Here is a 13311-nt window from a genome sequence, read left to right as displayed (position 1 = left end):
GACTTTTCAGGCTATTGCCCCTGATGCCAATACATCTTAAATTTGTGGATATGCTGCTCTTTTCAGTCATCTGGAGAAATACTGTGCATGAAGCTAGTCTGTAATGTCTTGTGCATATATGATAAACTCTGGAGGTTTTACTGTGCTTGTACTTGGCCAAATATTTATTATTTTTAATGAAGTACATGTGGCATGCTGCATTAGATTTATTTTTTGGGTGGGTTTTGAGAACAAGTGTCTTTGTTTAGGCAGAGCGTCAGGCTGTAAATACAACTGTTCAGGGATCTGCTGCTGACATTGTCAAAACAGCCACTGTGAACATTCAGAGACGCCTGGAAGCTTTCTCTTCTGTGATCAAGTCCCATGGGCACCTGGAGAGCTCATTCCAAAAAGATAAAACAGGTATATGGACCTCTTCCTTCACCCCTGAGTGAAACTTTCAGTGTTACAAATGGAAAAAAAAAAATCCCCCAAAAAAGCTTAAGGGCTTTGGGTGGGAGACAGATTTTATTTTCTGACTGTATTAAGTCTCTGCTTAATGGGCAAATGAGTTGTAAGGAGAGAGGGAGAAACCCCAGTTGTCTCAAAGATGATGTTGCAAAGGTTGGTAATGGGAGTTCCTTTGTGATACAGTCTGTGATGCCACTACAGATTTGTTCAAAAGTAGGAAGGAGAAACTGAGCAGATATACTGGCTTCAAAAAGAGTAAGAAGATGGAGTGGAACAACTTCTAGTTCCAAAAACATTTTTTTTTTGTTAGAATTAAGTCTGGCATTTGTTGAACTGTGATGTACTGAGGCTCCGCAATATTGTTATAATAAAGCATTTACCAGCATAAATTTCTTCTGGCTGCAGACAGTAAAGCTGCACTTGGGTACTCATTCCCAGAGGAGTGCTATGAGGACTTTTTTTTTTTTTTTATAGCATAGCGTAGACAGTGATTTCTTCATCAATCATATGTTTTTAGAAAGATAGCATAAGGGACGGAGTTCTATATTTTGTTGATAGTTCTTCGACCTGAAGCACGAAACTGTCTTGATATGAAGACTCTGATTTGTAGGCATGAAAAGGAAAAATAAATAATTGTCAAACCTCTAAAAACATCAGGGAGTTTTATTTTAGAGAGGCAAGATTCAGAGGTCTGCAATGTATGGAAGGCATGTGCCTACCAGCAACATACCTCTCCAGGAGCAGAAACTCCTTATCTTTGACCAGGGAGAGTAGATGCATTTGTGACTCTTTTTCATCCTCTAATATTAGCTGTTTTAAAAATTTGAAAGAATTCCCTTTCAGCAAGCTGTGATGCCTTTCCCATCAGAGATGCATGCTGTGTCATGTGCCTTCTTGAAGCAGCTCTGTTGCGTGTGAGGTTTATGTGAGGAACTGATGGGGTGAAACCCTTCCTGTAGTTGTGAACTGGAGTCCTCCTGTTAGCTAACCTGAGAAATATTTGAGTCTGATGCGTGTGTGGTGGATTTTTGTTTGTTTTCAGCTTTTACTATGGAACTGTTTGTTCTATCTTATTTTTGGCAGGCAAGATCTACCAGGATCCTGTTTTTGTCAGCTGCTTATTGCTTATTCAAAAGCTGCTCTTTTTTTTTTTGCCTTTTTTTTTTTTTTTAACTCAGGAGTAGTAGCTACAGTTTCAGATAACTGCATTTGGGAGGAGGCTACTGCCTTTTTAGACTAGCCATTAAAATGATTTTGGAAGAAAAGCAGAATCCTAATTCAATGCCAGAGAACATTATAAACCAACTTCTGATTAAACTTGACATGATTTTGTTTAAAATTTACTTTTAAAACAGATGGTTCAGGAGACACGACCGTCTCTTGTTTTTGTTCTGATTCACATCTTTATAAATTAAGGCTGAAATGTTTATATCTAAAATGTTTTTCATTTAACATTTTCCCCTCAGTAGCTGTACAAATATTGATAGGATAGTAATGTTTTCTGTTTTTATCTTTAGGCATGGGCTTTTTCATTTTAAAGTTCCTCATGTTCTTTTTCTTAGCATTAGGAATGTGTGAACGTTTTCTGATTACAAAAACACTCCTCTGAATAGTGATATCTATTGACCTATGCTCTTCATCTGTGCAGGAAGACTATCCAGGAAGAGAAACAGAGGGATGTTACATCCCATCAGTGGAGGCTTCTTTATCCTCCAACTCCATGACGAGCTCCTCTATGAAGTTGCAGAGGATGATGTGATCCAGGTACAGCTGTGCAGTTGTATTTTTTTAAAGCTATCTACAGCATTACAACATTTCAAACAAGCCTTCTTACTAGGATGGATTCTCTCTTGATGTGTGCTAAAAGGTCTGTGAAAGAAATGTTAAATTGGATGAAAAACTTTGTCTGTATTCTTGATTACTTTATTTTCAGACTTGAACCATTCCCATGGATGAAGTTCATAGCTTATTTTCCAGTGTGTGCTTTGCTGCCTGTAGCAGCAGTTTATGACTCAGTGAGTGAAATAGCTTAGTATCGTTGATAGCTACAAGGGGAAGTTTTTCTCATGTGGAAATTCCCTGAGTTTGGAGGAATTTTTGTCTCTCTCTTTATTCTCCTGTCTTCTGTTGCCTAACTCAGTATGTGTGTTGTTACAGCTGTAGTTTGTAGTCTGTGTAGGGAAAGGAGGACTCTGTACTTTTGGTACTGTTTCCTCGTTCCCTATGTACCCATCTTTCTGGTAAGATTGTTATGGTTAGCAGCATGCTAGATAAAGGAAATATGCCACATGGACTTAAGATACATTTCATGTGCACATATATATCTGTGCGCTCTTCCACTGTGTAGGCTCTCTGGTGCCTGGGTATACCAGTGTCTCTGATAGTCTAAAAGGCTTGCTACTAAAAGCTGTATGCTGGCATCTAAGTGTTTTCACAAGTACTGAGCACAAATCCAGGAAGGCTCACAGAGTGTGCTCCCATATCTTGGGGATGTCATTCTCCCACTTTTTTTCTGCCACATTCGTAATGACAGAAGACCATTTCCTGATGGCAAGCAGTAACTTAGCCTGAGAGAGCTTTCAGTAGGAGTGACTGGTCTGAGCAATTTTTTTCAACTTTCTTAAGAACAAAGGGTTTAATATTTTTCTTTTGAATCCCAGCTCTAGATTCTGTTCATTTTGCCAACTATGATCAGACATCTGCTTCTTCAATCCAGGCAGGCTATTTCAGAGATGAAAAGGCACCTAATTTTCATTTTGTAGAAAACTGAAATCCCTCTGGAGTATAGGCTTTTACATCTTTAGATGGTAAATCTAAGTTATCATGGTGTCCCCAGCAGAACCAGATACAAGTGAGTGGGTTTGAGTATTATTTATTTATACTTATTTATTGTATTATATTTTTTCAGTAACAGCCTTAACTTCAAGGACAATTATTACCAGCTTCTCCAGTTTCCTTTGGATATACTTCTGTCCATATAGATTCTCTGGGCAGTCACTTAAAACAGTATGTACATATTTCCCAGACTGGGACTTGTGTTCCAGATTTAGCTTGCATGTTTTTCAAGGATTTTTTTCTAGCTGAAGCAACACTGTACTTCTTACCCCTTTGTTTAATTGTTTTTAGGGCCAGAAAGGATCTTTTTTTGTGATAATACTGCCTGTTCTCCCTTCAAATGCACCATTAGAATTGTGCTATAGTGGAAAGGTACAGGTTTGAAAGGATCTCTTAAATCTCTCCCTCTCAAGCCCTCACTGGAAGTAGGGCCTGAATTCATTATCCCTTTTGAACTGCAATACACGTTTTACTAAAAAGCGGGCATTTCTTGGTTTCTGTATTGGTGAGTTTTTTTTGATCTTGCTGGCACAAAAGTTTTATTATACTGTACGTCACGTACAAGTATTGTACTGTAAGTCAAGGGCAAGAAAGAAGACCGTGGTAATTACAGGCCTGTCAGTCTCACTTCAGTGCCTGGTAAAATTATGGAGAAAATTATTCTGGGAATTATTGAAAAACACCTGAAGGACAATGCAGTCATTGGTCACAGCCAAAACGGGTTCAGGAGGGGAAGGTCCTGTTAATGAACTTAATTTCCTTTTATGACAAGATCACCCATCTAGTTGACCAAGGGAAGCCATTTGATGTAATTATTTTGGATGTCAGTAAAGCTTTCAATACTGTCTCTCACAGTATCCTTCCTGACAAAATGTGCAGCGTACAGCTAGATAAAAACATAATACAGTGGGTGAATGATAAGCTGACAGATTGGGCTCTAAGTGTTATAGTAAATGGGGTTACATCAGGCTGGTGGCCAGTCACTAGTGGGGTTCTGCAGGGCCCCATTTGAGGGCCAGTTCTTTTCTGTGTTTTCATAAATGGACGCAGGGCTTGAAAGTATGCTCAGTCTCCTGATGACACTACCAAATTGGGTGGAGCCGTTGACTTTGTCAAAGGCAGAGAGGCCTTGCAGAGAAATCTGAACAAAACAGAGGGTTGGGCAATCACCAGCAATATGAAGTTCAACAAGAGCATGTGCCAGATTCAGCACCTAGGGAGGGGCAATCCTGGCTATACATACAGACCGGGGGATGAGAGGCTGGAGAGCAGCCTCGCAAAAAGGGATCTGGGGGTTTTGATCGAGGCCAAGCTGAACATGAGCCAGCAGGGTGCCTTGGTGGCCAGGAGGGCCAACCGTGTCCTGGGGTGCATCAAGCACAGCATTGCTAGTCAGTCATGGGAAGTGATTGTCCCGCTCTATTCTGCACTTGTGTGGCCTCACCTTGATTACTGTGTGCAGTTTTGGGCACAACACTATAAGAAGGACATAAAAATATTAGTGAGTGTCCAAAGGAGGGCTACGTGGTGAAGGGTCTGGAGGACAAGATGTATGAATCGTGTCTGAGGTCCCTTGGTTTGCTCAGCCCCGAGCAGAGCAGGCTGAGGGGAGGCCTCATGGCGGCCTGCAGCTCCCTCACGAGGGGAGCGGAGGGGCAGGCGCTGAGCTCTGCTCTCTGGGGACAGCGACAGGACCCGAGGGAACGGCATGGGGCTGGGACAGGGGAGGGTCAGGCTGGGGGTTAGGGAAAGGTTCTGCGCTGAGAGAGCGGCTGGGCACCGGAATGGGCTCCCTGAGGAAATGGTCGAGTCACCAAGCCTGCTGGAGTTCAAGAAGTGTTTGGACAACACTCTCAGACACATGGTCTGATTTTTTGGTGGTCCTGTGTGTAGTCAGGACTTGGACTCAACGATCCTTGTGTGTCCCTTCCAATTTAGGATATTCTGTGATTCTTTGTATCCCTTGGGTGCAATAAGGATTTGTATTCAGAAAAGTTGGTGTTGTCCCATGGTTGGCGCTGGCTGCAGCTTACTTTCAGCTGCAAAACTGCACAAAAGAAAACTAAAAATATCTTTCCATATATCCAGGAATTTGTGTTCCGGTCAACATAGTATCCTTACAAATTTTTAGTAAGATAAATAATACTAGTGATCATTCATTTGATTTGCAGTCTATCAGTGACCTAGTTTGCCTCTTTTAGAAAACTAAATTGGAGTAACACCTATTTTTTCTTGTGCTAAAGGTGTGGAAAAAAAAGGAGATGTGAGGGCTTACATGGTCTGTGCAGAATGTCAAAGTGAAAGGGGGGAGCTTTCAGAGCTTATCACAACAGCAAGGTCGTGGTAATATTACCAAAGATGGTAGAAATTGGCTTGTTAAGCTGGCCCTGGCAAGGAGGAGTTTCAAGGAATTTGATGTTCCTTGCTGGTAAGGTGTGCTGGGCATGTGACTGTTCTCAGAGAATCTCCCTCTGTATGGTTCATGTTTCTTTTGAAAATACTGTGCCCAAAACTTAATCAAGGCTGTAGTAGTTTTGGTTAGAGTGGGAAATTGATCTGTGTGTCACACAAGCAACGTTTTCTTTTTCAAACTGCATTTGTTTTCTTACAACAGTATGCCTTACTTAAGCCCTGCTCAGGTTTTAATCTCTGATAACCTCCCCTTTTTTTTTCCTGTTCAGACAGTTATTTTTCATCTTATTTTTGGACAGTAGATTATTTCTATCCTAGTTTTCTATTCTGCTTCCTCCTACTCTGTACTTGTCTGTACTGAATTACATCCTATTTCAAAGCATTTTTCTAGGTTATCAGGATCATTTTTGAAACGTGATATATAAGGGTGTAGGATTTTGGAAGACAAATCTCCCTCTACTTCATAATGCTGTTGTAAACCTGTGCTATGATCTCGTCTGCACCCCCCTCCATTCCCTGTAAAAATTTACAAAGAAATTTCTCCTTGTGGGTACCAGTGAGGGATGGGATGAGTGTGGATTGAAAGATTCATTCTCATAAGCAAACAGGGCAGGCTGGACTCCATGTGGGTCTTGGGTTAGGAAGAATGTCCTTTTATCCATGGTAGGTATTTACCGTCAGGAAAAAAATCCAGTCTCTTACAATCCTAAAAGTCACAAGCAAAAATATCTTCTGGGACCTTAACTGTGTGCCTAAATGAATGTTTTCGTAGAAATACCTTTGGAGGGCAGCAAGTTGAAGTTGCCTCAACAAAACTGAGGGCAAACCTGAGCAGTTTCTAACACTGCATGGAGTGCGATCTGCTACTCCCAGCAGTTTGTAGTGTTTGTTTCAGAGTGCCTCTCATGCTGACATGATGAGGAGGAACATAGTTCTTTGCCTCTGGTTTATTTGTTTTGTGTGTTGCTTTCTGAACATTGATGTTTTCAGAACAGACTCCATGAAACCCTCAGAATTATGCAACTGGGTGAAAGAGGAGAGTGCAGGAGTCTCAAGTATTTAATGGAAACTTACTCATGCTTTTTTTTTTTAAAGTAATCTTAAACAATGTGGAGCCAGTCCCAACTCTGTAATGCATAAAATGTTATTTGTTTTGAACACTTATGTGTTCATAAACTCTAATAAGGATTAAAATGTTCTGTTACATTCCCGTCAGTGCAAATAAATGGAAGAGCTCCAGATGTCCACCCTATCTATTGACATGAAAACAGAGCATTGAGTTGGTGTATATTGGGCTTCTACACAACTCTGCAACATCTAATGTGTGTTTTCTTATAGGTAGCTCAGATTGTCAAGCATGAGATGGAAAATGCTGTCAAACTCTCGGTAAAACTGAATGTTAAAGTGAAAATTGGACCTAGCTGGGGAGACCTGCAGGACCTGGAGCTATAGACATGAAACAGCTTTCTTGTATGTGGAAGACACCATGGACTGGTCAAGGCAAGGACCAGCACACTCGCAGGCAGTGACAGACCTGCTCACAGTGCAGTTCTCCTGCTTGGGTTTCTATGGACATCCTTGCAAACTGTCTTCTGAAGTGGGTTATGGAAGCTGGTATGAATTCACCAAGCCAACCCTTTCAAAGGTCAGATGGTGCTGTGAGACATGTTTACGGAACTGTGGAAATTATTATTGCTAAAAGCATACTATTTAAATTAATTGTTAAAATATGCTTGTTCTTGTAATTTAAAACAAAGCCCAAAGCCTGATGAATTTATAGCGTATGAAATGAGCTGGATTATTTTATTAAAACAAAGCACAGAGATTATTTGGAAGTTCTTGTGTGTAATTGTGTATAGGACAAAAATGTCACGGTGTTTGTAATTAATGTTGAATTTTATAGGCATCTGCTAGGATCATTCTGTAATTAATTCTGTTGCTGGTATTCAAGTGCAGAAATGGCTTTATAGCTACACTGAGCAGCTGGTGCCTGGTTGGCCTCTGACTTTTAGGAAAGAGTTTTGGTGATTGACTAGTGTAATTCATCCTACTACCTTGCAGACTGGCCTTGGGAGGGATATTGTTTGGAATCTTGTAGTTAACACAAAATCTCCAGCAAAAGCCTTCATTTTAAAGAATGAGACCCAATTTATTGGTTAAAAACTTAACTGCAATTCATACTGTAAGAAAAACATCTCAGTCTGGCTGGCTGAAGTGACAGCCTTGCCTAGTGTTTGAAGTCTGTTGCGTTAATGAGGTTTCACTGAATGGTGGGTGACCTGTGGTTCTTCAGAGACCAGTCTCGTAGGGAAGCCTCAGGTTGGTAGCCTTGCTGTAAGTTGCTCAGATTTTATTCTGTGCTTTGCTACAGTGTCTCTGACTGTGTCCCTGTGGTCAGGCAGAAAGATTTTTCTGGAAGTTTGGGCTTTTTCAGATTGAGCCAGTCCTGAGGCTGACTCAGATCAGCAGGCAGGATCAGGTGCTTTAAAAGAGGGGACAAGGAAGGAGCTCACAAGGAATTAACCTGCCAACGTTTGGTGTTACTCTCCTCCTGGTTTGGCTAAGCCTCATGTTGCGTGATTTTGTTTTCCTTCCAGATTGATGCATTGACTTGGACAATAGCTGTACAAGCTCAGCTATTTTTATTCACTTTCATTCAGTGCCTTATCTTGAATTCTATTACTTTCATCGTATGGCCATTGTATGTTACAAGAAAGGGGAGGACAGGTGCTTCTCGTCATCTCCTTTGTCTCTATTTACTTTATTATGCCTTCTCTTCTGCATTTCCTCCCTGAAGTAAGCAATCTCTTGTTTCCATACTTGCCTACTGTGAGAAATTTTCAAGCCCTTAATTATTCTCCTTTCATTTCTGAACTTCTGCTGCATCCTTTTTAAGAAGTGTACTTTTGAAGTTTCCTTTATAACCTGATCTGAGATGATGCATGCTTGGCTTTGAACAGCCTGATAGCATGCTTGAGCTTGTTAACTTCAAATACAGTGGTTTTGGCATGGCCATTATCCTGACATCAGAAGTATCTGGCTCTGAGGTTTCAAGAACATGGTGAGTTTTAAAAGATGTTAATGGGGCCCCCACACAAAAGGTCACATCCTGGACTTTGATCCACCACCTGTGTGTTGTGCAGCAAAATGGGTATGTGGTATTGAGTCAAAGCACCAGGTGATGATGCCCTGACTGCTCTTCTCAGCACTCAGTTGACCTTCTTTCCTGCTTTTATTTCTGTTTTTCTTCACTTTACATCAAGATTTCTTTGTTACCTTCCTGCCCTCTCTACACAGTGGTTTTCTACCACATCTGTCACCTGATAGCTGAGCTCTTTATCCACAGCATTCACTTGATACAGTTGTTTCTTCTCTATTCTAGGCTTATTAAAGCTTTTGTTAACAGACCTGAGCCTCGGCACCCTGGAGTCTGACCATTTGTGTGCTCTGCCTGTAAAGATGTTGAGTTGGATTCATTATCAGTTCACAAGGCCTAATGAGTTCCTGTTCCTGGATGTCATGCGGTGGCACACCTGTGCTGTATTTCAGGCCTCACTGGAGTTACTATAATTTGAGTTGCTTGTTCTTTGGCACATTGAAATATTTTTCTCCTGCATACTCTTTTTAGGATTTCAGAAGGATAGACCTCGTGTGTATTTCTCAGCAAGCTCTCTATACAGGGAGATGCTAATCAATAAAATGATTGACACACAACTAAACTTATTTTGATAAACAAACTCAATGGATTCATTATAATTAAGCTGTAATTTGGATCAAATGAGAACATAAAAGGTGGCCACTGCTCTGTAAGCGAGGCAGCTGCTGTGTTTGAGTCATGATATTAGGACTGGTTCTGAGCTGTTGCCTGATTGCTGCTATTTACATTCCTTAATTCTGATCAGACTTTAACTATTAATAAGACTAAGCAGGGGAAGCAGAACAGGACTTAGGTAAGATAAGCAGAGGCACTGCTGAGAACTGTGCTGAAAATAATACCTGTTATTTTCTGACGCTGGTAAGTGACCCAGAAGGAGATTTTCTGCTTGCATTATTTGCTTATTTACATATTTTTGCCTTCCCATCTATACCCTATGATGTGCCAAGGCCCAGTTGTAAACTTGACTTTTTTCTTGCTCGGGACCAGATAAATGGAGTGCAGGTCACTCCCGTAGCCAGGATCTGATGCCTTTGTGTGTTTGCTCTCTGTTCCTCAGGTTGTTGGTGTCTCTCCAGCCCAGTTTTGCCTTTTGTTGGCTCTGCAGAGTGTGCGCAATAACAAGTGTGGTCTGACAGGCCAGGAAGAAGATGATGGATGTACACTGTGGAAGAGTTAGAAGCTGCATTTAGTGTGGCAGCTTTGTCATGCAGCACGCACAGAGTTGCTGCTGCCTCGTTCTGTCTTGTGCGTGGCACTGCCTGGCTGATGCACCAGCAGGTGGGTGTCTGCCTGCCAAAAGAAATCGGGATAGGATCCAGTCCTAACAGACAGCTGAGGTCACCAGAAGAAGAAGACTGCGTTGTCTTCACATAACATGGCCCCGTGTGACCCAGCTTCTCAAACGGAGAGCCCCTTCCCTTAGGTTGTTGAGCAGCCTTGTTCTACTCAGTTCATATCCACTCTCCTGACAAAAAGGCTCAAATTTTGATGCAAACTACTACTGAACCCTTTTCAGTACTGGGCAGAACTTCCCCATTCTCAGTAGCAGGAACACCTGTCATCAGTATCATATAATGGTTTGGGTGGGAAGGGACCTTAAAGATCACCTAGTTCCAATCCCCCGCCATGTATGTGTATGTGTGTGCCAGATACTTCTTACCCACCCACCAGACCAGGTTGCTCCAAGCCCCACCCAACCTGGTCTTGAACACCTTCAGGGATGGGGCATCCACAACTTCTCTGGGCAGCCTGTTCCAGTGCCTCACCACCCTCTGAGTGAAGAAATTCCTCCTAACATCTAATCTAAATCTCCCCTCTTTCAGTTTAAAAGCATTCCCCGTTGTCCTATTGTTATCTGAACCAGCGAAAAGTTGCTCTCCATCTTTTTTATAAGCCCCCTTTAAGTATTGAAAAGCTGCAATGAGGTCTCCCCAGATCCTTCTCTTCTTCAGGCTGAACTCAGCTGAACCCAGCTCTCTCAGTATTTCTTCATAGGAGAGGTGCTCCAGCCCTCTGATCGTCCTTGTGGTCCTCCTGGACCCACTCCAACAGCTCTGTCTTTCTTGTGCTGGGGCCCCAGACCAGGACGCAGTACTCCAAATGGAGTCTCACAAGGGCAGAACAAAGAGGGACAATCACATCCCTCAACCTGCTGGCCACTCTCCTGTTGATGCAGCCCAGGATGCAGTCGGCCTTCTGGGCTCCAAGCATGCAGTGCTGGCTCATGTCGAGCTTTTCTTCCACCAGAACCCCCAGATCTCTTTCTGCAGGGCTGCTCTCAACGAGTTCTCCCAGCCTATCATCATGTCTGGGATTGCCCTGATGCAAGTGCAGCACCTTGCACTTGCTGAACCTTATTAGGTTCACATGGGCCTACTTCTCAAGCCTGTCCAGGTCCCTTTGGATGGCATCCCTTCCTTCTCTTGTATGGACGGCACCATTCAGCTTGGTGTCATCTGCAAATTTGCTGAGGGTGCGCTCGATCCCACTGTCTATGTCACTGATAAAGATATTAAACAGGACAGACCCCTGAGGGACACCACTGGTCACCAGCCTCCACCTGGACACAGAGCCATTGACCACCATGCTCTAGGCACAGCCTTCAGGCCAATTCGTTATCCACTGAATGGTCCACCCTTCAAATCCATTTCTCTCCAATCTGGAGACCAGGATGTCATCTGGGACCATGTCAAAGGCCTTGCAGAAGTCCAGGTAGATGACATTGGCTGGTCTTCCTTTGTCAACTGATGCAGTCACTCCATCTCAGAAGGCCACCAGACCGACCAGGCACAATTTGCCCTTGGTGAAGCCGTGCTGGCTGTCTCGGATCACCTCCTTGTCCTGCATGTGCCTTGCCATTGCTTCCAGGAGGATCTGTTCCACGATCTTTCCAGGCACGGAGGTGAGGCTCACTGGTCTGTAGTTCCCCAGGTCCTCCTTTCTATCCTTTTTAAAACCAGGAGTGATGTTTCCCTTTTTCCAGTCACCAGGGACCTCACCTGACTGCCAGGACTTTTCAAATATGATGGAGAGAGGCTTGGCAACTCCATCAGCCAGTTCCCTCAGGACCCTGGGATGCCTCTCATCGGGCCCCGCAGACTTGTACGTGTTTAGTTTCATCAGGTGGTCTTGAACTCACTCTTTGTTTACAGTGGGAGGGACTTTGCTCCCCCAGCCCTCATCTACAGGGTCTACAAGGTCAGGGACTCGAGAGACGTGGGCAGCCTGACTGGCAGTGAAGGCTGAGGCAAAGAACTTGTTGAGTACCTCAGCCTTCTCCACATCTGTTGTTACCAGTTCTCCCTTCTTGTTTATCAGAGGGGGCACACTCTCCTTGGCCTTTCTCTTCTGGCCAACGTACCTATAGGATTCCCTTCTTGTTATTCTTTGCATCCCATTACCAAGCTCAGTTCCATCCGTGCCTTGGCCTTCCTGATCCCATCCCTGCACATTCAGACAGCATCCCTGTGCTCTTCCCAGGCCACTTGTCCCTGCTTCCACTGCCTGTGCATTTCCTTCTTGCACCTGTTTGACCTTGCTCAGCCGTCCTGGTTTTCTGTCCTCCCTGCTCGCTTTCTTACACAGGGGATGGAGATTTCTTGTGCTACAAGGAAAACATCCATAAAGAGTTGCCAGCTCTGTTCAGCTCCTTTGTCCCGAAGGGCAGTGTTCTAGGGGATCTCATCCACTAGGTCTTCAAATAACTGGAATTTCACTTTTTGGAAGGAGTTGATGGGGCTAATTGATCATTTTGCTCATATGCATACTGAAATCTTTCTTTGCTGTGATCTTTTTGCCAAAGCTTTCTTTATATCAGTACCTATTAAAAGTGCTCTGTACTTTCTTGTGGCTGGGCAGTGGTGGGAGAGAGCGATGGGTGACAAAAGATAACTGATCTGATTTGTTTTAGACCTTTTGCTTTTGTCCCATTATATTTGCATTTTATCAAGAAGAGAGTTTGCAGAGATTCTTCTGCCATTTTTTTCCTATAAATCTGTAGCTGAAAAGAAGGAAGGTGAACTGGAAGCTCAGTAGCTTCGGCTGACATTTTTGAGCCTCTCCTGGCAGAGCAACTGAATCACATTGCTGGTAAGTGCCCTTAAAAAATAGCTTGATCCTGCACTTTTGAGATTTCAGCTTTTACAGGACTGCTTTTAACCTGCATTGGAAGTGACATGAAGGGTCCTGCCAATTGGCTAAGAAGTCCAGGTACAAGGTTAATGTTTCTGGGGATGGATATTACAATTATGAGCTCCATGCAGTAAAGTATAAGCGTGTTATCTGGGTTCAGGTTTTGTCCCTGTTCAAGCTGCTGGAGGAAGGGATGTGGCCATCCCAGCCTCAGCAACAGCTGTGGCTGGATTTTGTTTTCCTTAGTAGTGTAAGATCCGTCCAAAAGCTTTACATAAACTACTTACCTTTTGAACTACTATAAAGAATCTAGGAGTACAGGTTGA

The 13311-nt window shown here is 43.0% G+C and overlaps 1 protein-coding gene across 3 annotated transcripts in view; it reads left to right on the top strand.

Moving 5' to 3' along the window:
• POLQ (DNA polymerase theta) overlaps positions 1-7525 on the top strand; it is a 54837-nt gene extending 47312 nt beyond the window's left edge. For 2 of the 3 annotated variants that reach the window (XM_080576802.1, XM_080576801.1), the window contains exons 28-30: positions 249-402; positions 2099-2214; positions 7036-7525. In XM_080576802.1, coding sequence (XP_080432928.1) covers positions 249-402; positions 2099-2214; positions 7036-7149 — 384 coding nt within the window. In that variant the 3' untranslated portion in view covers positions 7150-7525. Of the gene's footprint in view, positions 1-248; positions 403-2098; positions 2215-7035 lie in introns of those variants that run through there. The other variant, XM_080576803.1, reaches the window with a different exon arrangement.
• The last annotated feature ends 5786 nt before the right edge of the window (positions 7526-13311 follow it).

This window comes from Anser brachyrhynchus (assembly GCF_964034855.1).
Source record: "Anser brachyrhynchus genome assembly, chromosome: 1".
Lineage (NCBI taxonomy): Eukaryota > Metazoa > Chordata > Aves > Anseriformes > Anatidae > Anser > Anser brachyrhynchus.
Note: the sequence above shows the minus strand (reverse complement) of the source record. Positions and strands in the feature narration are given on the sequence as shown.